This window comes from Molossus molossus, unplaced genomic scaffold, assembly GCF_014108415.1.
Source record: "Molossus molossus isolate mMolMol1 unplaced genomic scaffold, mMolMol1.p scaffold_m16_p_19, whole genome shotgun sequence".
In the NCBI taxonomy this organism is placed as follows: Eukaryota; Metazoa; Chordata; class Mammalia; order Chiroptera; family Molossidae; genus Molossus; species Molossus molossus.
The window spans coordinates 11,905,541-11,930,479 of NW_023425354.1; the positions used below are offsets into that span (position 1 = coordinate 11,905,541).

The following is a 24,939-nucleotide window of genomic DNA, read 5'->3' on the forward strand; positions in this document are numbered from 1 at the left end:
AGATAGAGTGTGAGGGAGAGAGAGGAAGAGAGAGAGAGAGAAACATCGACGTGAAAGGGACATATCGAGTGGCTGCCACCCGCACGACCAACCAGGGCCGGGGACAAACTGCAGCCGAGGTACGTGCCCTCAGCGGGAACCGAACCCGGGTCTCTCCGGACCGCAGGCCGACGCTCCAACCGCTGAGCCAAACCGGCCAGGGCGCGAACAATTTCTTATGACCTTCTTTTAAACTTTGTATTTAACAAAATTTTGAACCTACAGAGAAGTTGCAAAAATAATATAGTGATTCTAGATTCACCAACTGTTAACCTTTTTCTACATCTGCTTTGTCTCTCTCTCCATAAATATCAACATATTTTCCCCCAGAACCCTTTGAGAGTAAGTTGCAGACATCGTGACCCCCTTCTCCCTTAAATACTTCATTGCTTATGCCCTAAGAATAAGGACTTTTCCTTGTTCAGGAAATTTAATGTGCAATGACTGAGTTCTGGAATTTTTATGTTGATACAATACTATTGTCTGATATAGTCATATTGACGTTTTGCCAGTTGTCCCAAAAATGACGTTTACAGGGAGCAACAATAAAAAACTTCATGGTTCATGTTCCAGCCAGAGCACACACATTGCATTTACTTGTCCATTTCTTTGGGCTCCTTTGATCCGAAGCAGTAACTCAGCTTTGTCTTTTGTGACGCTGATGTGTTGGAAGGCACAGGCCGTGTTTTGCGCCCGCCCCTTTTGCTTGGTTTTCCTATGTGTGTTCTCACAGTTAGATTCAGACTGTGCGTCTCTGGCCAGAATTCTGTACGAGTCATGTTGAGTCTCTGTGGATTCCATCCTTTCCCCACATCGGGGCTTCCCTGTGTTCTGTTTTCTGGCTTTTGGGAAGACTTTGGCTTCCTTCGGGCTTTCCAAGTTGTGTTCATCACCCAGCAGAAGTCAGTCTGATTAGATTCGGGGAAAGGGGCCTAATTCCCTGCCTCCATTTGCCTTTTTGGGAATTTCATATGGGTGGAATTTCACACCTATCCTATCCTGTCCATTTCAACACCTGTTGCCCTGGTTTAAGATCCTTATCTCTTTCCTTATCTCACTAAACCCATCTCCCACGGAGCTGTGGTCATTGACACCCCAAATCTGATGACTCCACAGTGGCTTCCATTGCCAGGATGGAATTCCATTCTGCAGTTCCTTTATTCTGTATTCACAGCCTTAGGTTTATATTCCCCAAAATGTCAGATGTTCACAGAACCTTTAGCATTCGCATCACCTGGGACCTTATTGGAATCCCGGGCCCTGGGTCAGACTCACTGACCCAGGACCTGGGTGTTTCCCCAGGTGGTTTGTGTGTGTTTTCAAGTGCAAGAGGTGGTGTTCAGCACACACTGGAAGGGCGAGTTCTGTGCAAGGATTTTAGGTTGCCCCTCAGGCTCTCGTCATTTGCATTGAAGCATGATTCTCAAACTATTCTTTGATCCAAAAGACCCAGCTTCTAAAACTAAAATTTACAATTATGTTTCCTAATTTGCAGAAAGAAGGAAATTGAGTGGAGGGGATTGTTCTCAATTCTTTTTTTTTTTTTTTTCTCAAACTAATTTTTTCTAAATGTTGACATCTGCTACTACTTGTTGGCTACCAAGATGTCATCTGCTGGCAGACGACAAAATGAATCAGCTACCGGCAGACAGCACTAATGTTAAAACTGAAAGATGATGGTATTTAGCCCTTCAGCTCAGGTCAACAACAGCAAAAAAAACCACAAAAATAATTAATGTTGCACTTGGATTACATAGGAAGTGTTCAGATTCAGGTTGAGGGGTGGAGCAGTCCATGAGATGTATCAGTTGTGTAGCATGTTCCCCGTGACCTCTGGGGCTGCATCTGCTCGTCGTGCTTGTTCAGGGGGACCTGGGAAATGACCGTCATTGTAGCAGAGCTCTTGGGATGCTGCTAGTCCAGAAGCGCAGAATTCAACGAAATGGAAGACGTTTGCTGTTACTTGTCCATTTTATTTCATTTTCCGTGTGGTAGCTTCATAGATAAATGTATCTTAACACAAAAACCGCGATGAGTCTGTTGTCACTTGCTAGGTTTGGCTTTATTTGGGGAGATTTCGAAAGCCTGAAGCGGAAAGATTAAACCTTGCCTTGAGTGTTACTGGTTTGTGATCCTCTGATTTAGCAACAGCTGAGACAAGCCACTTATTAGAGGTAGCGTTCCCCTGGCGCTTCCACTGGGGAGAGAGGCATTGTGATCCCTGGGAGCCCACGAATTTAACCATAACCAAATGTTGCCCCCCAAAATGAATTCATATTCACTATGTTTATATAGCTGCTTTACTACTGGTAATCAATCAAGACCGTTGTGGCAGAGGCCATGACCTTGAAAGATGAGTTGGTGTGACCTAGACAGATGGGGTGGGAGAGGAAGAGCCTTTCGCAGCGGTTCTCAGCCTGTGGGTTGCGACCCCTTTGGGGATCGAACGACCCTCTCACAGGGGTCGCCTAAGACATAACAGTAGCAAAATTACAGTTGTAAAGTAGCAACGAAAAAAGTTTTATGGTTGGGGGTCACCACAACCTGAGGACCTGTGTTAAAGGGTCGCAGCATTAGGAAGGTTGAGAACCACTGCTCTAGAGCAAAAGGACGAGCAGGAGCCAGGGCGTGGAAGGTTGAAGCAGTGCGGCGGGAGGAACTCGGTGCTCAGCGGAGGGACCGGGCATCCTCGGAGCAAGGAAGAGGAAAGGCCGTGTGGGTCGAAATGTGCTGATTCCATAGTCTTGTGCAGCATTCTGGAGTTTTCATAGCACCGTCACACCCGCTGCCTCGTCCTGAGGGGGCAGGACGCGAAGGGTGCTCACTTCCAGGTGCATGGAGACTTGGAGGAGATTCTCGGGCAACATAAGTCAGGGAGGCAGGAGTAGAACTCATGGAGCCGGGGCTGTGCTCTTTCCCCCATAAACCCGTATGCTCCAGGGGTGAGGAAGAAACCATTCTAGCATATGGGGAAGAAAACTTCATGGGCAGGTGTGTAGGTGGATGGATGGAGGATGGGTGGATGGAGTGTGGAAACCAGAATCTCAAGAGAAAGAGAAGTTAGGGGTCCTGCAGTTGTCCAGGTGAGAAAGAGAATAGAAGGTCTGTTGGGGAGGCAAATCGGTGAGATGAAGACAGTGGAGTTCATAGGACTCGGTGTTCGAGCAGATAGGAGAATGAGAAAGAAATGAGAACGTAGGATGACACCCAAGTTTGTACCTTGGATGCTAAAACTCCACAAGAGGAGGAGCCAACTCAAACCTGAAAACTAGAGGGGTAGGGGTGGAGATGACAAATGTAGTTTTGAACGTGTCAATTTTGAGCAAAATCAGAGATTAGTGTCCCCATAGTCCATTATTATCAAAAGGCCTGGAAATCAGGAAGAGTGTCTAGGGTATACAGGAGGTTTGTTAGGTCATTAGTAATCAATGATTAACACTTTATTACAGGTATTCCCTGTAGTATCACAAACAACATAATAAAAGAGAGAGAGAGAGAAGATGGGGGAGGGAAGAAGGAAAGGTCTTAAACAGTTAATAGTGGGAAGATTGGTTCATTTATGTTACAGCTGTATAATGAAATATGATTCAGACCTTAACAATGAGTGCTGGCCTCATGGTGCGTTCACCCCTCCCCCCAAGAGATGAACACCTAACGTGGCCAAGCACCAATGCCAGGTCAAAATAAAGTGGGCTTTATGTGGTTAGGTCACTGAGCCCTCACCACTGCCCCGTGGGGAAGGATGCTGCTTGTGCTCCACGGGTGAGAAGCGTGGGCTCCTGCTGTCCTCGGCAGCATGCCCAGGTCACCCAGCCGAGCAGCACAGCCTGGTCTCCAACCCCGGTCTGCTGACCCTGGAATCCAGGCTCATCACCGCCCTCCTAGCTTTTCTCTCTGCAATTTTCTGTCTTTTTCGTGATGGAGTATTGTGATAAGGGGTAAAGAGAAATGAAAGGTTGTTATATTTGAATGGCATGAAGGATAGCCCAAAGCTGATCCCCAGTTGTGCCTCCGAGCGCTGGTCTGTCTGGGTAGGAATGACCCGCAGGGTCCTCCTCCCAAGGGGAAACAGAAGGGACAGGCTTTTCCTGGAGCCTCTGGCCTAATCGTGCCTCCACCTTGGGGAGAGCTCAGGAAGCCGCCCCCTCTCATCGCTGGCCCACATTGGTCTCACCCATGCCCGGGGAGCTCCTTCTGGAGCCTTCGGGTCAGCTGCCTCGGCCAGGAGGCCTTGCTAGTTCCCCAGCTTTGCCTAGGGAGGTATTTAGAACCTGCAGAAGGGAAAACCAAACAAAACAGCCTACCTGGAAAATGTAAAGTCTGTTTATTTGGTTTCTCCCTGGCAGTTGATGGAGTATCTGTCGTGAGTCTGAAGTGGTTTGGGGCTGGAGCCTGTTCCTTCCCCTGGCCAGTGAGGCATGCCGGGAATGAGCTGGAAGGAGACACAAGGCCCTGGAGACTGGCAGCCTTCTTGTCACACTCCTGTCTTTTGATTTCCCGGTGTGGCCTCCCCACCGCGTGGGCCTGAGCAAGCCATCTATCTCAGCATTTTATTCTCTCCCCTCAGGACTGAGTTAGTGGCTTCTCAGGGAAAGGCAAGTACCGGTAATTTTTCTGTGTCCGGAAGTCTGCCTCTCTGTGCAAAGGATTCATTGTTCAGGCTCAGAAAGGTTTAGGGACAGGACAGGGATCGGAGCCGCCTTGCCCAGCGAGCCCCCAACAGCCAGGCCGCCGAAGGCCGGCCCAGAGCGAGCCCCGCGGGGCTTCCAGGTTAGAGATCGACTGGTCAGCTGGCGAAAACCAGCAGTTCCAGTTCCCAGAGACCACCCTGCCAATCGACGTCAGAAGGAACTGGGAGAAATTGCAGCTATTTTAAGCCCAGCTCCTGAGGCTTATTTTAGGAAGCATATTGATCCTGCTGCGGGGAAACCACACAGCGCGGCAGGTGCCAGGATCCACACTGGCCCGGGCGGAGCGTGGCCTGCGGGACAGTCTGTGTCCAGAGGGGGCCGCGGCCCCGAGCAGGCTGCTCTGTGCCGAGATTAGACCAAGCTGATGAGAAGAGCCCGGTTACAGCGGCCCTGGGAACTGTGACTTGGAAGCATGTTTGTGCCATACGAGGCTTAGCCGGTGAATTGAGTGACAGCGTTTGTGACCCTGCTGCACTGCTTTACTGTACTTTCCTGTCCTTTTCTTAATTAGCTGCCGTGACCTGCAGCACCTCATGAGAACATCGCTTCTCCAGACACTCTTTCCCCCACTGGTCATCACGTGCCTTTGGTTACTGGCTCTCGAACCTTCTTCCTCAGCTTGCATCTCACCCAGATGAGCCAGGGTGCTCCCCGTGTGGACTCCGGGTCACGGCACGAATCAGTCTCAACCCTCCGCTGGTTTCGGGGCTCTTTCTAGACACCTGTCTTGCAAGCCTCCTTGGCAGAGAGATCTGTTTAGGAACTTGAACTTGAACCAGTACCGAGCACCATTTCTCACTGACTAGTGCAGAAAACAGGCAGGCCTCCCCTTCCGAGCCCACCACTGCCCAGGTGTTTACCCCGCTCCCTCGGGTGCTCAGCATGGGGTGTTCCTTTCTACTCACCCTGGCCTCCGAGGACCCCGCTGGCACCCTTACTTCACCGCTAAGGTGGGAGTAGCCCTCACGCAGTTGGGAGCTCCACGTCCCTCTTGGGAGCCCTGGCTGTCCCCAAATGTGCGCCAGCTTTCCTTGTTCCTGTCCGGACCCCCAAGAAGGTGCTGGAGGAAGCCACTTTCTCCACGCCCAGAGCTCCAGCCTTCCTCCGACAGCTGTCCCCACCTCCATCCTCCAAGACACTCTCTCTAGCTTGTTGGCTCATGGCACTACGCGGCTGGTTTGTGAACAGTAGTGGGACTTCCTCACCACACTCCTCACGGAGGTGTCCTCACTTCGGCAGCCCAGACCTCTGAGAGCCTTGCCCATCCTCAGTGCCCTCTGCCCCCTCGCAGGACCCCTTAAATGGAACCCCCAAGTTTAACCTAAGCCCAAAGACAGCCTTCTGAAGAGAGGGCTCCCTCTGAGTCCCTACCTGCCGTTGTCTATGTTGAGCCCTTAGACACTCAAACCCAAAAGCCCTGAAGGGAAGGGAACTGTCACTCAAAGGAGAGGGGTCAGCATAAGGAAGACCAAGTTCTGCCAGGATCCACAGAGGGTGCTCTTCCGGGCTCCGCTGCGCCCCTCGCCCCTCGCCCAGCTCTGCACAGGTGTCATTCCTACCTCACTGGGGACGGGCTTGTCTTATGCACTGTGGGTGGGAACTTTTGCTTTGTGACTCCCCCGCCTTTGGAAAAACAGTTTTCCCTCTGCACTGATAGCCTAGTGATCCTGTCCACCAGGGAGCCTTCTCCAGGGAAGCACCGAGTGTCCCCAGCATGGAGGACAAACGCCGGGCAGATGCGTTTCCTTTACTCAGCCTCGATACTCCCTGAACCCAGCGGCGAGGGCGGCATTCGGTGACGAGTCACTCAGAGCAGTTCGCCTCCCACTGGGTCACCAAGTGGGGCTCCAGTTCAGCTCCATGCCCACGGTCAGTTCAGGAGTGGATCTGGGCCTTCACTGGCTGCAGCACCCCGGCACCGGCAGCTCCCCGGGCCCCGGACAGAAGCCGTGTTATACCCCAGGGCCTGGCATCTCTGGACCACACTGTGCGGCCACCGTATGGAGCTGGAGTGTCCTTTCTTCGTGACACCACATGGCCAGGCTTTTGACACCCTGCTGGCTAAAGAGTGGTCCCCGAGCTCGGGCTCAGGCGGGTCTGAAGGGCGCCTTTGAGTTCTCAGTACTTTAGTAACACACAGACTCTGTTAGATAGGGCTGGTGATCACATCTTGCATTGCATCCAGTCTTCTCTACAAAATCATAAGCCTCCTCGAATGGACCTTATGTCACATATTTTTAGAGGCACAGTGTTGAGCACATAGTAGATACTTAATAAATATTTGCTGAGTTACTGATTGCTCGGTGCCTAGTTGCTTCTGTTCAGAACACCACCCTCGGTCATTCCGTCTCCGGAACAAATAACAGTCACCCAGCTCTCTTCTGGTGGGGTAAAACAAGCAGAACTGTTTTTAAAGAGACCCAAGAAGACCATCCTTTTTATCTTTATCTTAATGGCGATGTTGCATGCTCTTGGGTTGGATTAGAGAGCTCCCATATTTATGAAGCAGTCGCAGTCGAATTGTGCAGGCGTGAAAATGTTCTCCGTGAGAATACAAGTAGAGATGGGGTAATAAAGCGATGGTTTTCCCCGTCATTAATGTGGACAGGTTTTTTTGTACCAGCCATAAGTGCTTTTCAGACCTTCCCCACCATGCTGTTAGATGATAATCCATAAACCATGAGCCAACTCTCGCCCCATAGGCCTAGCTTGTTAACCAGGGACTAGCACCTGCTGCCCTCCACCAAACCCATGGCCACTTGACAAGTCCAGAGCACTGGCATGAAAGCACTGTTGAGACCATAGTTCTGCTCCCAGCGTGTCTGTTTGCTGAATTCTTTGTTGGTCCATCTTAGTCCATTGCTTCCCTCTGAGACCTTCCAAGTGCGGCCAAATGAAATGAGGGGAGAACAGGGGCTTAGCTGGGATTCTCTGTCCCTTTAATCATATCTGAAGCATAGAACAAGAGGACTGGTAGATTTTTCTCACAATCCCCACTAATCAACCACCCCTACCGAGCATCCTTGGTGACTTGGGCAGATGGCAGGAAGATAAAATATACACAGCCCCTAAGCTTTGATCTCTCCCCCCGCCCCCATCCTTTTTTTTTTTTTTTTTTTAATAATAGACTTTATTTTTTTAGAGCAGTTTTAGGTTTACGGAAAAATTATGCAGAAAGTACAGAGAGTTCCCAGCTAAACTTGGATCTTAAACCACAAAAGTTACTATGACATAGAAAGGAGCTGCAGAATCCCCGAGCCCCAGGATTGTGGATTTCTGAAGAGCTGTTGGACACAGTCGTCTCCCTCGAAGTAACAAGAGAAATCACAAAATTTAGAAACATCTAGAAACAGAACGAGAGATTACAAAATCTGGAGAAGCACGTCTATCCAAGGAAGAAGTCTAGTGCGTTGTTAAGACACAGCCAGCCCTGGCCCGTGGGGCTCGGTTGGCTGGGTGTCATCCTGTGCACCAGGAGACTGCTTTTTCAATTCCTGGGGGTGGGCGGGCAGGAGGCAGCAGGTTGATGTTGGGCTCTCACATCAATGTTTCTCTCTCCTTTCCTCTCTCTAAAAATCAATAAACTATTTAAACAAAAAAACAGAGCCCATATCTAGCAATACACCTTTCCCTCCTGATTTATATCCTCACGACTCGGCATCTGCCTTCATTAAATGTGGGGCATCTCCCCTTCTCCACCCCATGTTTACCCTCTGGGAAACTCTTTTCTAAGAATGGAGTTATTAATGGCGACATAATAGTTAATCAAATGGAGTTATCATGACTTCCTTGGCCTTTCTCTCATACTGGGATATTTAAGATGCTTTCTCTCTCTCTCTCTCTCTCTCTCTCTCTCTCTCTTTTTCTTGCTATTACAATAATGTTGCAATGAAAATCTTTGTGCTTAATGCTTTCCCTTTGCTTAAGTTTTTTTTTTTTTTTATCCTCACCAGAAGACATTTTTGCATTTATCTTCAGATAGAGTGGCAGAGAGGGAGGGAGAGAGAGAGAGAGAGACATCGACGTGAGAGAAACACATCGAGTGGCTGCCACCCACACGACCCCAACCAGGGCCCGGGACAAACTGCAACTGAGGTACGTGCCCTTAGCGGGAACCGAACCCGGGTCTCTGATCCCCAGGCCGACGCTCCAACTGCTGAGCCAAACCAGCCAGGGCTACTTAAGATTCTTGAGATAAATTCTCAAAGCTGAAGCTTACTAGGTCAAACTATATGAAGATTTTAAAGGTGCTTGATACTTAACAGTTCAGACTGTTTTACAAAAAAGGGAAAATTACTCCCTTTTAATGTTGGAATCTGTAAGTATTTGCTTGGGAGATTTGCCTCCGTGTAATAGTGCTCTGTTCATACTAAAAGGAGTTTGTTTATGGTGTGTTCGTTGCCTAGTGGGGGGTGGGGGGAGGAGTCAACCAGATTGGCACTGAAATCCATGCGGATGATCTGTAGGTGGGCATGTCTGATAAACAGGCAAAGATGGGAACATTCTTATAGGGGATAAGGGAAAGGACCACACCTAACTGCTAAACCCAACTGCCATCTCAGAAGGAAACAGGTTCTGCCCAAGGCCTGAAGGTGCATAGCACCTGTGTCAGGTGCGATCCTGGCGGAGTTTGACTTGATGAGGTGATCGACAAGATGCATCGTGTCCTGAAGCTATCTCGGCAGATCTCTTACTCAAAGAGGTGGTGGTTGGACCAGAGTTCTGGCACTGCAGTGCTGCTACTGGGGAAGGCCAAATGAGTACTCACTCTGGCTGTTGTCCCTGGAGCCTCGCTAAGCCTCTTGGTCTGTCTGTAACAGTGTTGGCTTAACTGTGGATCGGGCCCTAAGCTGAGCATGACGATTAGACTGTTTGACTCCGGCTGTGGCCTCTGATTACACTACATCATGACTACTCCCACTTCCTATTTCCCTGCCACAGACCCTCAGTGCACCACCCAAGGCGGCTGGCTGTGGGGTGAAGGGGCAGAGAAGGACTGTGCCAAAGAGCGAGACGGGAGACTAACATGACCCAGAGGTCACTCAACATCACAGACGCTTTAACTGGAAGGAATGGTAGTGGTGATCTGGGTCACTTGATCTCAACCTCTCTGGGGACACAGATCTCTTTGATAATCAGATGAAAGCAGTTGGTGTTTCCAGAAAAATGCACCTCCCCAAATTCTGGGTACAGTTCCAGGATGTTTCCCGACTCCCTGACACCCGTCTGTCTACACTAAGCCTTTAATTTTGCAGATGAGGACATGGAAACCTGGAAGAGGTGCAGGGCCTTGCCCAAGGTTACACAGAGGAAGTAGCTGAATTCACACTCGCATCCCCTGATTACCAACATGGGACCTGTTGGCTAACACCAGGAGGTTTCCTCTCTACGTTGAGCCCTGTTTGGGGAATTATGGAACATTAGAGTGCTTACCACCAAGGAGATAGAACGCAGGCTCATGAAAGGAAACTGAAATCAATTAGTAAGCAATATTCCTGCCATAGAGCCTTCTTCGGAAAGTAGAAACTAATGCCTTCCATTAATTCAGCAGGCACTTACGAGAACCTAAGAGCATCTCCTAAAATCTCGACTCATTGGAAGACTAATTATTTACTGGAAATTGTGACTCTGTACTCTCAAGCCTGCAGAGGAGGTTGCGGTCCTGCAATCCTCCAAGTGATTCTTGGGTGGTGGGAACCTCACCCTGAAACGTTCACTACCGAGGTGCGTGGTGTTTCATCCACGGCCAGTTAAGTGTCTCGTTAATGGAGGAGACCAGAGTGTGAGCTGAAGGGTCGCTGCGTAGCTTCTTCTGTGGCCGCAGCTACTCAACAAGAAGAAAAGCTCCGAGTCTTTGGGGACATACATTTCATAAGTAGCAGTAGGAGAATCGGATTCCGGTCTCACCTTTCTGGAAGGAAGCGAGAAGCTCTTTGGACTGATATTTATCTTCTCTCAGTTGGGCGCCAAGAGGAGGAGCCTGGTGGTGAGGGCTGGAGACTTGCCCTGGATCAGAGCTTCTCCGCTGACTGGCTGCGTGACCCTGGGCAAAGCTCTTTGCTTCGTCGAGCCTTGGTTTTCTCATCTGCAAATTGGGAATAGTAATACTCTTCCCCATAAAACGTACCTCAGGCTGAGAGAGAATAAATACCCAAGGAAGAACAAACCTGGAAGGGGCCCCTCTCCAGGGCTGGGGCTCAGACCCTGTTGGAGAAGTCACGGTCATAGTCCATGGGGTGGAGGAGAAGTTTGCTGGGCTGTCTGGGCCAGAGCTGGCCCACAGTTGCTGGGCAGCAGATAACAGCCCCTGTCCTCTGGGCACAGGAAAGATGAGACTGACGGCAGGTGTGTTGCGTCAGAGCGCGGCTACCAATGCCAGGCCTGGAGTGCACGGTGCCTGCGTCGGGAGGGCCGGGGCTGCAAGGTCTCCGAGCAGCGAGACACCCTGGGCACACGGCTGGACCAGCACCACTGAAGGTCCCCAGTGACAGATTCTGCAGCAGGAATAAGATCCAAACCAGGAAGAGAAGCCCCCTTCTTCCTGGAGGGTCCCCCAGTGCATGGCTTAATGTTGTACTTGCTCTGCAGGAGGAGAGCTTACGGGTTCCAGTCATTATCTCAGAGCTGAGACCCAAGGCTGAACTTGGAGCTGAGAGGCAACAATGTGATAACTGGTATAATGGGTGGTCAAAAACGTTTGCATTAAAGCAGGAAAAGCCACAGAAACTCCCTTAACCCCTGTTTATTTCCCCCTCCTTCAGTCCTGTAAATTTTTACCACCAATAAATGTCAAACCTCTCCAACTTGTTTTGTAATTTACTCTCCAGAAGCTCATTTCCCTCTGGGGTGTTCTGTGTTGTTTTGTTTTCTTAATGAGGCACGAGTCTTTCTTCTCTTGGCACACACTTAAAAGAGACTCATGCATAAAAGAGGGAAAACACTCTCACAACCTGAGACCCAGTGTTTCATTTCAGGGCATTTTTCTCCACTCACACGTGAACCCGTTTCCCCACCGTCTCTCTCTCTCATTCCTAAGCAGTCCACCTGTCCCTCCCAAACACTGTAGGAGGGTCCCAAAGCATGTGACCTCCAGTGGCGGTGGAAGGAACCGGACCAGATCCAGGAGCCGGTCCTTCTCTGCTTCTAAGGACAATGCAGTGGCCACCTCAGGTCAGACCATGGGGTAATCTCCGTGGACGAACCTGAAAAAGTTCCACTTCCAACCATTTTTAGAAGAAAATGAGCAGCAGAGCAAACAGCAGACTTGCAGGACAGTCACCAGCGCCAATGTTATTCAGAAGGTTTTGGGAAAGGACGATTGTGTCAACTGGAGAAGCAAAGCAGGGAGAGCGGAGCTGCAAAGAGACAGTGGATCTCCTGGGAGATCGTGTTATTAATAGGCACCACGTTTGTGTCAAGACAATGTTCTTAGGCATCAACCACCCTGTTCTTCCAAAATATTTCATTCCCTTGAAGAGTCAGACTTAATTAGTGTTAACGGATGACTCCCCTGCTGGAATTAACTCAATGGGGGGGGGGGGTAAAACTTCCTGCAAGGATGAAGCTGTTTTGCTAACTTACTCTGTTTACCATCCTTCAGAAGGGCTAGGAAGGTGATCACTTGAGTCCCAAAAAACGGCAGTTAGAAAACTAGAGAAATGTAATCTTTCCACAAAAATGCATATCTATGTGGCTGTCTTACCTACTGCTTTGCAAGCAGTGGGCATTGTGGGCTGTGAACCCTGGAGGAGACTGGCAGGAAGCCATTTCAGTATGTCTTCAAGGTCTGCCTTCCTACCCCGGTGTACCAAGGAAACCGTGCTCTTAAATGCTCAAGGATAATACTGTTTATCCCTGGGTGATGTGATTGTGGACGATCCTTACTTTCTTCTGTTTACCTGTATTTTCTACCGTGCACATGTATTATTGGTGAAATTAAATATATATAAAAAATGTTAGTGGCAAAAACACATTTTGAAATTCTCTAAATTTTGGGCTGTCTTACTGCATCCTGTCTCTCATCTAGCCAGACCCTGTTTAGTCTCTTCACTCCCCCTGTTGAGATTAGCTGCCCAAAATCATCAGACGTCATTTTTGGAAGAGATTTCTTTCTTCATTTTTGAACTTCTATATATAACCTTCTTTTTCTTCTCCCAAGTGGTGATTGATGCCACACCTGCCTGTGATGTGACAAGACGCAGGCGGTGAAGAAAAGCCTCTCATGAGTCCTGCGCCATCCGGGCAGGCAGAAGGCACTAGCCCTGTAGGGTGTACTCTACCCGCGGGCACCTTGAGACTGTCACCTGGTGTCACTAACCCTTTGATCTGTTGCTCTGCTCTTTCAGATTTTTGACAGCGAAGCCAAAGACCTTGAGAGAGAAGTTTGCTTTATTGATATTGCCTGCGATGAAATTCCAGAACGTTACTACAAAGAATCTGAGGTGAGCAATAGATGGGATGACGTGTGGAAGAGATTCATTCATTAATTCAACAAGTATTTTTTCAAATATGTTTTTATTGATTTTAGGGAGAGAGAGAGAGAGAGAAACATTGATGAGAGAGAAACATCCGTTGGCTGCCTCCTGCACGCCACGCACTGGGGATCGAATCAAACCAGCAATTGAACCAGCAACTTCTTGGCGCATAGGAAGAGGCCCAGCCAACTGAGCCACACTGGCCAGGGCTCAGTGAGTATGAAGTCCATCCTCTCCTGGAGACTTCCATCTGTCTTTATGTTGATTCAGTCTGGTTTCACATTTTGCTGGATTCTTAATTTTGAGTCTCAAAATGAAGTCCCGACTCCTCAGGGCCCATCCATTGCCTGGCCGCCACTCAGTTTCACTTTAGTCTTCCTATCTCTCCAATTCTGCCATCATTCTCGGCAGCAAAACATTCACAAGGTTGGACTACCCAACATACTGGCCTCTCTAAAATCAGCAGTTACCGCCCCTGCCCAGTGGCTTGGTTAGTTCGAGGGTCATCCTGTATACCAAAAAGGGTTGTGGGTTCTATCCCTGGTCAGGGCATATAAGGGAGGCTGCTGATCAATGTTTCTCTCACCCCAATATCTCTCCTCCTTCCTCTCTTTAAAAATTTTTTTTTTCTTTATTGCTTTTAAAGAGAGAGAGGGATAGCCCTGGCCGGTTTTGCTCAGTGGTTAGAGCGTCAGCCTGCGGTCCTGAGAGACCCGGGTTCGGTTCCCGCTAAGGGCGCGTACCTCGGTTGCAGTTTGTCCCCGGCCCTGGTTGGTTGTGCGGGTGGCAGCCACTCGATGTGTTCCTTTCACATCGATGTTCTCTCTCTCTCTGTTCCTCTCTCTCCCTCCCACTCTACCTGAACAAAAAAAATGGAAAAATGTCCTCGGGTGAGGATAAAAAAAAAAGAGAGAGAGAGAGAGAGAGAGGGATAGAAACATTGATGAGAGAGAACATCGATTGGCTGCCTCCCGCATGCCCCCCACTGGGGATCATGCCCACAACCTGGGCATGTGCCCTGACCTGATCGAACCGGCAACCTCTTGGTGCATGGGATGATGCTCAACCACTGAGCCACACCAGCCAGGCCTTCTTTCTCTCTTTTTAAAACCAATAAAGACATGCTCAGATGGAGCTTCAAAACAAAACACAACGGCAGTTACTGCTGGCATCCTATTTCCCCAGGCTTCTGCAGTACCCGTGTCCCCGTCTGTGAGGGCAGGGGATGTGTTTTACGTGTGTCTCTGGGGGTCTAATGCACAGAAAATGGTCAGTCAGTCCCCTCTGAATGAACATTGAAACCTGGGCAGCTCCTCTCAGCACGGAGCCTTTTCTCTATCCAAGCAGGAAGCCCTTTCGTGGGGGCTTCTCCTTTTTTTGTCTTGACCAAGGATAAATTCAAGAGAATATCATTCTCCGCAGCTCCTACCCTACAGAATCCACTGTTCGCTCAGTCCAATCGTGTTCCTTTACTGCTGGTGCGAGTCACCCTTTACTTCCCGGTAGTGTTTCATTGGCGCTGCGGAGGGGACCTGGGTGATCCCCTTGTAAATAAGGCCCAGCCCTGCAAGGACAGCAGATGCGGGGCTATTGTTGTTTAGCAACCTGCAGCCAATCACAGTGTGTGCATCAGGGCCCCAGACTCATTCTTGAGCCGCAGCGTGGACCTTGAAACTCTTCTCAGGTTTTAAGACACAGTAAGTAAACCCGTTAAAAATGGATCCCACCACTGCACAAACTGGGCTCCCAGTGTGGCTCGGGGGGTTTTGTTTTCTTTTTCCTTTGTTCGCCTCCACGCCTTGGGATTCGTTTGGATATAAAGGTCTGACCTGAGCTGAGCAATCGCGGAGCAGCTTAATTGCAGGCATGGGCTGCAGCTGTAGTCCTTTCAAAGACCAGGGGAGGCTGTGAGGTGTGTGACTCTCAGTTTGACTCAAAGGCTGAGCTTTGTAACACCATCAACTTATAGTGCGCTCTGCAGCCGGCCACACCTGTGAATTTTCAGAGAAACAAAGTGAGATGCTGTCTGTGTAACTGTGGAGAAACCTGGGTTCCCCCGTCTCATGCGGAGGAGACATTCCTCTGGGTTCATATCAAGTTCACCAATACTTAGGGGCCTCGGTGTTGAGCAGGGCATCGTGCAACATGTTGGGCGAAGCTGTTGCCCCATCAGCTCTGTGGTGCCTTAGGCCTTGGGGTGCTGCTGTCCTTCCGGGACATCTGGTCTCTTGGGGAGCCCAGCCTTCCACAAAGACGTGTTGCTAGAAAACGCTAATTTCAGCTCTTGCTCTTAGACTGCTGTGGGGTGGTTCTGCGTGTTACTCAGGGAGTTCCCTCCTGATCTGTGGAAAGGCTGAGGTCAAGGATGGAATACTAATGAGGAACTCAGCAAGTCTCATTTCTGCCCCGCGGTGCCTGATGCATTTCCCTGTGCTTCCTGCTCCCAAGAACCAGCACTGGGAGCTCATTTTCATTGACACAGTCATTCCAGAAATGTGGTCTTCTTGCTTCGTAGTCACGCAGTGCTCTAGGTCATAGTATTCTTTTCTGGATGTAGTTTGGCCAAGGAAATGAGCAGTGATTAGTCATTCATCCGGTAAATATTCACTGAGCTCTCACCAAGTGTGACATACAGGACTAAGATGGGGACATGGCAACGGGCAGAAAAGACACTGAGGGTTCCTCCCCTCAGGACACTTCCAATCTAGCAGGGGACCCAAACAATAAAGAAATAGTCTCATGCCCTGGCCGGTTTGGCTCAGCGGTTGGAGCATCGACCTGTGGTCCAGGGAGACCTGGGTTCGGTTCCCGCTGAGGGCACATACCTCGGTTGCAGTTTGTTCTGGGCCCTGGTTGGGTCGTGCGAGTGGCAGCCACTCGATGTGTCCCTTTCACGTCGATGTTTCTCTCTCTCTCTTACTCTCTCTCCCTCCCCCTCTATCTGAATAAAAAATGGAAAAAATGTCCTCAGGTGAGGATAAAAAAAAAAAAAGAATAGTCTCATGAGTACACATCAGGAAACTGAACGGAAAAGCATGGGATCAGGAAAGGTGTTCTGCAGGAAATGACACATGAGACCCACAGGATGGAGAGCGCGGGGGGACCTTGCTCCCGGCAGGGGTAGCAGGATGTGTGGGAGCCCCAAGATGGCACGGATGAGGAACCAAAAGAAAGCCAGCTCGGCTGCCACGGTGGGATCAACCCCCACCCACTGTCGGCGGAGCTCTGGTCTGTGGCTTCTAGACCATATGCTAGCTCATGCTAGCTCATGCTAGCTCACAGTTCTGTCAAGAGCTCCATGAAGACAAGAACTGTCTGTCACCATGCGTCAGCAGCTGGCACATGGCAGGCGTCACGAAACGGTTGTTCAATGAATGAGTGGCAGCCAGAGGCGCTGTTTTTCCCGTGCAGCAGCCACAGTTCCAGGCTTCAGGTGCCCAGTAAGCTCAAAGTGGAGAACCAGAGTTCCTTTCTGTTGATTTTTAACCCGAGGCACGCAGCTTGATGGGCCTCTTCTTCCCATTCATCTTTGTAAGTTGACTCTGTCAGCATCATAAAGAAGGATGCATTTTCTGTGGGGGAGCTGCTGTGCCAGGGGGCTGAGGTGTTTGACGCTTATGAATTCAGACCAGGGTTATCTAGGTCAGTCCTCTCCACCCAGCTCCGGTCACACTCGCCCCCCCGTCCAGACTGAAGAAGGGGATTGAGGCACTTTTTTCTTTTTCCATTTCTTCTTGGAAACCTCCGAGCCACACAGTCAAGAATGCCTCTCCCTAGAACCGCTTCGTCTCAAGTTTTGTTCTCATACCCATTGCAGAACTCTGCGCGGCATGGCTGTGTTAAAAAAAAAAATCACTGACTTCTCAGGCACAGGGAGCACATCCGTCAGTCTCGACACAGCCCCACCAAGGCCCTGTCCCCCTCAGGGGCAGAGGCTCTTGGTCCCGACTCAGCTGGCACCACCAGTGCAGCACATAGGAGAGGAGGCCAGAATCTGAGCAGGTTGTGCTTGTTCTGTGGTTGACACGTGGCTTGTTAGTGCCTCTTGCCAAGATTTCTATCTCCACCCTTTGAAGCTGTCACAGCTTCAAGGTGGAGATCCCAGCCCAGGAAGGAGGACTCTGTAGGAAATCGGGGGGTGCCGGAGGAGGGCACGCGGAATGCCCCCTACCCGCAGAGCTGAGCAGTTTGGGAGTGCAAGAGTCCAGCTGACCTCAGCCTGCAGCACGGGTCCGCCCGGCAGTCCCTGAGAGCCAGGCCCAGAGCGCTCCGATGCAGCGGCCTCCGGGCCGGCTCCTGTGTCCTCTCCCCACGGCCCTTCCGAAGGCGTGGCTCCCACTGTAAAGCCAGGTGTGACCGGGGAAGACGTGTCTCTCTGTTGGCCTCCTCGCAGCCCCCCCAGAAGCACAAATGTGGAGGGCAGACAAAGCAGCTTCTTAATTTTCAGACATGTCTTGAGTAGAAGGGGAAGAAAAAGAAATGAAATTCCCTGGTGGAGGACATTTAGAAGTAGAGGATTTGAGGTGTGCTTTTCTCATTTATTTTTATGTTTTATCTTCATTGTTTTATGCCAAGCATAAGGGATATCTCTAGACCAGTGGTTCTCAGTTAGGGGCAGTTCTCAATTACCTGGCAATTTCTGGAGATATTTCTGATTGTCGCTGCTGGGTAGGGGGTGTTTGCCCTGGTGGGCAGAGGCCAGAGATGTAGCTAAACCTTCTGCACTGCCTAGAGCGCCCCAGAACGGGAATTATCCGCCCAAATGTCAGAAGTGGCAGTCAAGGAACCCTGCTGTAGACCTATCCAAGGAAAGGACATTTAGTAAAGCATGTGAGTAGCAGGACTCATTAGCGGATTTCTTTAGTATGCGTTCACTCAGTGCCTGCCACGTGCCAGGCTCTGTGCTGGGCACAAGGCAACAAAGGCCACAATTGGGTCTAGTCTCCACTACCCTTTGAACTTGATCATCTTTTTACAGAAAAAGCAACTTCCTCTTTCATGTTGGAGGATGTAAAAGAAGCCTCCATCTTACCAGGGATAAGTAGAGCATAATTGTTTTAATGGGGAAATGTACAATGTTTTGAACCTAGGTAGCCATGAAGGAGAAGGGTAACAGCTCCTCCGAGCATGGCCCCCGGAAGTGGTGTAATTAAATGCAGGACAGGGCAAGGGGAGTGTGTAGGTAGAATTTGACTCAGAGCCTCCCCCCGCCCCCACCCCGAGTTGGGTGACTAAGGGGAGGGGACCCTTGAACTCAGCCTCCAGGCCCGGGACCCCTAGCAGCCAATCCGTTGGTCACTCTGATCTAAGTATCTGTTGAACTCTCTTAAGGGAGACAGAACAGAACAAAGAGTTATATCTAACTTTCCCAGTAACTGTCAGGGGTGAGAGATTAAATGCTGTCTGTTCAGTACGACAAGCCCCCAGAACGGGAACAGAGTGAAGTGAGTGAATATTGTCATACTTAGTTGGGCCCTTCAGTACAAAGTGCTTCATCCAAACCACCGGGCTCCCTCAAATTAGAAATGTTTTCCTTTTTCCTGGCTGGTGTGGCTCAGTGGATTGAGCGTAGTCCCATGGACTGAGAGGTCCCAGTTTGATTCCCGGTCAGGGAACATGCCCAGGTTGCTGGCCCGACCCCCAGTAGGGGGCGTGCAGGAGGCAGCCGATTGATGTCCCTCTCTCACATGCGATGTTCCTCATGAGATCAGTCCCTGTGCCTGATGATCACGGCATGAGTTCAAGGAAGGGCAGCTCCATGAACAGAAGTGGTCAGGGCAGACTTTCTAGGAACAGAAGGATCTGAGCTGGGCCTCTAAAAAAATGTTTATCTTTATTGTTTGTCTCTTCACAAAGCAATTTATGATCCTCACAAAAAACAAAAAAAAAACCTCCAACGTGACAAATAACCTCAACAAACAGTTGTCCAGGGCCGCCTCGAGCAGGGATAGCTGTTGCTAAAGCTGGTGCTGGTGTGTTTGTGCTTACACAGAACACACAGATAGCATTCTGGTGGAGAGAAGCTCAGCGCATGCCACTTTGCAGCCTTTTTCACTGCCGCTAGAAGCTCGCCCTCTTAGGGAAGCCCACGTCTCTGGCAGGGCTGGGAATGGCTGAGGAATGTGCCATGCTATGGCTCTGACTAGTTATGCCATCTCCTCTGCTGGGTGTGTGGGCCGTGTCCGTTCTTTGCTGTGAGAGACCTGCAGGAAACACCCTCGCATGACCTCCTCGGGGCATTGTTCTGCTGTCTCTGTGGAACAGATTCTAAAAGTGGTGTTGTTGAGTCAGTGGGTGTGTGCTAGATCCAGCCAAACTGCCCCACTCACAGCTATATTAAGTGACCCTCGGACCCGCACTGAATGCTGAAGACGAGAGAGACGGAAGTCAATGTGGTGAGTGAGGGCAAAGCCGGGACCGCGGGCGGAGTCCCAGTGCACATTCAAGGCTCAGTGAGCATCTGTCGGACTGACGCCGAAGACCCTTCAAGGTCAAGCCAAGGAATTGAGATTTTATTCTGCAGATGGCGGAGGGCTTTCAAAGCAGGGTCACCAGCCATGATGCAAGGGGACTGTTTGTGACTTCACTAGAGAGGCTAACTCTCGAGGTGCCAAGGAGGCTCCTGGATTCCAAGAGGTTTAGGACCCTCCGACCCATCAACCTACTCTCTCTCTTCCACGACCTCTTTTGTGAACAAATGACCTTCAGCCACCTTGACATCAATCATATTTTGCTAATGAGAAGAAGTCTTTGGAAATAAAAAGGACAAGTAACAGTAGTCTAGCCCTCAACAACCCTGGCCACATCATTTTTAAACCAATAATGGGCATCTTTCGGATCTCATTTCTTCCTAATGAAAGAAAGCTGGGTCACCCAGTCTTGCCAAAGAACCGTTTCCAGGGCAGTTTTTTTAAACCACTGCTGTTCTTTTGGTCTAATAATATGGAGCCTACTGATGTTTTAAGCAAACCTGGTTTTTACTAGGAAAACAGTAGTGCCCAGCTCCATCCTAGAAAAAAAAGTTTATGTTTTTCATTTTTTCAAGGGAAAAAAAAAAAAATTAACTACTGCAGTAATTTGCACAAATGAGGTTCCCCAGAGCTCAGTCAGTGCCCAGAGTAGCAATTACAAATCTTATCAATTGGATTTGATAGTGAAATACCAGACCAAGTAGGTCAAACAAAATCGAGGCAAATGAATTCCAGGTTGAAACCAGAGATTCTAAGCCCCTGTCAGGAGTGAAGTTACCAATTGTGGTGACTCAAAAAAAGAGTCCCTGGGAAATGGCTCCATGTCCCAAAAAGAAAGAATCATCCAAGCAAAGCATCATGGGAGGGAGAAACAGTCAGGCTGGTTGTGCGGGGATCTGTGCGAAAGGTAACCTCTAGAACCTGTGGGTGGGGATCCTCAGCCCATGCTTTCCATGTGTAGATGACCAAGGTAATAAGGGGCCTTGGCTTTGGGAGGTCTCCCAGGTCATCACAACCACTGCACTCCATCATCCCCAGTCACTGTACCTTGACTCTCTCTCGTCCTCCCTCCAAATGAGTGGACGGATGGGGAGATGAGGTAAGATGCAATGAGATGATGTGAAGGTCAAGGCAGGACATTAAAATGACTAGCACAGTCCCAGGCACATAGTGAGCCTTCTCCCTTCTTGCTGCTTTGTCTCTGGCATGAGATCTGCAGGGTGTTGCTGGGAGGGTTGCTCCGTAGAATCTGTGAGTCGCTGGCAGGTGGCCGCCGTGAGTGGTGCTCTGGGAGTTTGTATATTGCTTTCGACTTAGTAGCGTGAATGGAAAAGAGACGCAGAAGGTTGGTTCCAATCACTCCACTTCTCAAGATCACAGAATCCTCTGCAGGTACAACAAGATCCTTCAGAAAATAGAGCCATTTGTACCGCTGAGGCTGTTTTTAAAAAGGTGTTGTTATTACATGTGTTATTGTTTGACCTGAATTCAGAAGGGCATGGGTCTCTGATACTTACTTCTAAGAAACCTTAGAAGTTACATTCACTAGTGTGTGCCAACCTCCGGCAGTTTTCGATACTGGTGTCCTAGGATGGTACCCAAGGCAGCTTTGCCATTTTTTTTTTTATCCTCACCCGAGGATATTTTTCCATTTTTTGTACAGATAGAGTGGGAGGGAGAGAGAGGAAGGGAGAGAGAGTGAGAAACATCGATGTGAAGGGACACATCGAGTGGCTGCCACCCGCACGACCAACCAGGGCCCGGGACAAACTGCAACCAAAGTACGTGCCCTTAGCGGGAACCGAACCCGGGTCTCTCCGGACCGCAGGCCGACGCTCTAACTGCTGAGCCAAACTGGCCAGGGCAGCTTTGCCATTTTATCAACTGTCCACCTTGAGCCTTCTTACCCGGGTGTATTTTAGAAGAATAGTTAAGATGTTGAAAGAAGGAAGCAGAGCCAAAGGGCCCAAGGTTCTCAGGCAGAAGTAAACCTACACCACCAAGCACTTCAATTCCATCTCCTGGGGAACCTCCCTCTGTACCTTCAAGAAAACAGGCATCAAATCTACAGCTTGCTCAGGACTCGGGGCAGCTCTGTCAGCCTCTGCTATTTTTAGTCTTGTTAAATTAAAACACCGGAACTTCCTGGCCCTTTTGGGCAGAGTTCCCAAATCAGATTAGAATCACCTTGGAAGCTTTAAAAAAAATGGAGGGACCTGGGTCCCACCCGAGACCTACCAAGCCAAATGTGGAAAGGGTACCCACGGACCTCTGTAAATGCACCAGGTTTGGGGAGATGGCTCAGAGCAGAGACCCAGCCTTTTTCCTGCCATGACACCCATGACCAGTCTCCGTTTGGTGTATGAGGGAGGAGCTCCTGGCCAGAGACAACCAGCCCCGGGGTCAGAGGCCTGGTTTGCTTACCAGGGAGCCAAGAGCCAAGCCTAGAGGAGCAGTATTTTGTCGTCTATTATCCATTCAAGGTAGGGCAGCTGTGCCTAAGAGAGGTCTGTTTTCTGTGTTCACGGTTTAGAAAGCATTTTACTGTTATTTTAATTTTGTGGAAGGAAGAGGAAATAGCAGTCCTAACCCTGGAAGACTGCCTGTTCCCCTCCGGAGGGAGGGGTCCCTGCCTTTGAATCGGTCCAGCTCTTGGGAGTGTGATACCATCTGTGGAGTCCCATCCCGCGCCTTCCCTGCCAGCCAATGGCCTTGATTACAGTATACATTTGTGCAGTTTTCTCCCCAATTGCTTCTGAGCTGGGTGCTGGCTCCGGATCAACACACTAAGTTTATTTCCTCTAATCAAAGTGTCTGCCGGGTGCTCTGGCTCGGTCCTGTCCAAGCCTTTCCCCACCTAGCCCTCCACGAGTCTCCAGCCACGACTCTGTGATGATGGAAGAGGTACTTTTCCCCTGGAAAAATAAGACCCGATCCAGTGATGCTCTCTCCCACTTTTTCTGTTTATTCAGACTCCAGGTACAGCTGTTCAGCTTCTGCTCCAAAAATATCCAGGAAAGAATAGGTAGCATTAAGTCTCTTGTCTTCATCTGTTATTGTTAAAAGGCCCAAAGAAAGGCATACAATTACTGGCTCGTTAACTTAGGCCTTACACGTTTCAACAATTTCTTGTAGAATTGCTAAGCCCAGACGTAGAGGGCTGGAAACTGACTTTTGAGAAAAACAAGTCACTGCTAAATTGATTTACTCAGTTATATCATTTAATCCTAACAACCCAGTAGAATAGACGTTGTCTCCATTTTATACATAAGGAAACTGAGGCTCAGAGACCCTAACTAACTTGCCAGAAATTTCAGGGAGCCTCGATTCAGACCCCAAAGTGTCCAACCCTACCAACCTGGCTCCTTAGGTAAAGCTCGAGGTACATACAACTGCTGTCCGTCTTTGAAACACACGCCGGGAGGTCTGTGTCCGCCTTCGGCGTGTCTCCTTACCCGGGTCTCACTGACCGTGCGCAAGAGGACCTTGGGGAAGCACAGGGTGGGTGGAAGAAGGGCCTCTCCAGGGCCTCGGTTACCTTCCTGAGGAGTAATCATCTGACAGAACTCCATTCCCCATCTTTCAGAGGAAATTTCCTCTTTATGAACACTCCAGAAAACAGCAGACTGGACAAAACGAACCAGGTCTGGACAAACAAAAACTGACCATCCTACCAGTGAGTAGTGCAGGAAACCAGTGAAGGGAAAAAAGAGTTATACACCCCCCACCCCGCCAAGAATACGCCCACAGACGAAGCTTGAGAAATATGCCTTTTCTCATCCCCACCACAGTCTTGAAGGTAAAATGACTTGCCCAGGTCCACTCAGGTAGTTGCTGGAACAGAGATTCAAACCCAGGGGTGTCATTCCAAAGCCTTTTCAGGCCCCCTCAGTTCTGTTCCATGGAGCGCAGGGTCCCACAGAGGGGCTGCTGGGCCCAGTCAATATATCGGGTCAATCAGTGAAGGTTGAAATAGCCTGAGGACTCCATCCCTCACTTTATCTGCTTTATTATTTTTTAATTTTCTGTGTGTATGTGTGCTCACCCAAGGATATTTTTTTCATTGATTTTTTTAGATAGAGTGGAAGGGAGGGAGGGGGAGAGAGAGAGAGAGAGAGAGACATGTGTATGAGAGAGATATATCATTTGGTTGCCTCTCGAATGACCCTACCAGGGCCAGGGATGAAACCTGCAACCCAGGGGTATGAGCCCTTGACCAGAATCGAACCCATGACCCTTCAGTCCATGGGCTGATGCTCTAACTGCTGAGCCAAACCAGCCAGGGCTTTGCCTGCTTTATATACTGGGATTCCAAATGATATCATATTAGGAAAAACAAAATGGATCTAAAGCTAAAATAAATTTGAAATCGGTTCCACTTTAAACATGGAAATCCTCGATTGCCTTCAGATCGCAGTGGATCGGCTTATTGAACATCTCTCTCCCATCTCCGTTCAACAAGTCGGAGGTCCAAGTGCCCCAAAATAACACAGTACGTGAGGAGTCAGCTAGCTTTAGGGACAGCTAATCCCATGCTGATTTCTGTTGTCATGTTGTAACTCAGCACCAATATTTGTTAGTCTGTTATCACCTTTTGAAACTCAAGCTATCTGTGGGCCAAATTGTATATCTTCAGTGTGGATCGGGGCCGTTAATGCTTCTTAGTCTGTGTGCAAACAGCACGCGAAGGTCAAAGAGAACAGGACAACCCCCAGCATGTAGCCCCGGCTCAGAGGCTGCAGACCAGGTGCTGGCGGCTTCCCGTGGGGAGAGCGCAGCCCACTGGCTCCTGGGACTGGTGCCTGGGCTCTCACTGTCACACCCTCAGTGAGGTGGCTTCCTCACCCATGTGCCCTCGAGTGACCTGACTGGTTTTGAGGTTCTTTTAAAAATACAAAGTCATATCAGTCACTGTTGAAAGGAACAGGTTAGCATTATGTAACAGGATGTTAGGAGCTGTCTCTGGTTGCTGTGGAATTGGGGACCAGGTCCAAAGCCGGGGACAAATGAGTTAGGACTCCACGTTCCACAGGCACCTGCTAGTCTGCTAAGGCCTGCTGCTCCCCAGGGCCGACCCAGATGGCCCAGCTGGCCCCTCCCCATGGCTCCCAGCACCCCTCCCTCCCCGCCTCCTGGTCTTTATTTAGAGATGGGGGAAGGACATTCTCAGTCATGTGGGTGCACTTCTGGCCTCACCCCAAAGCCATGTGAAGGGAGTATTCAAAGAGAAGCAGTTACAGAAATGAGGACATCTGCACAACAGCT

At 49.7% G+C, this 24,939-nt stretch overlaps 1 protein-coding gene across 7 annotated transcripts in view; it reads left to right on the forward strand.

Annotated features, from left to right (window-relative positions):
• PITPNC1 (phosphatidylinositol transfer protein cytoplasmic 1) overlaps positions 1 to 24,939 on the forward strand; it is a 227,088-nt gene that overhangs the window by 175,074 nt on the left and 27,075 nt on the right. For all 7 annotated transcript variants that reach the window (XM_036267860.1, XM_036267866.1, XM_036267864.1 and 4 more), the window contains one exon: positions 13,076 to 13,171. In XM_036267860.1, the coding sequence (XP_036123753.1) occupies positions 13,076 to 13,171 (96 nt within the window). The remainder of the gene's footprint in view (positions 1 to 13,075; positions 13,172 to 24,939) is intronic.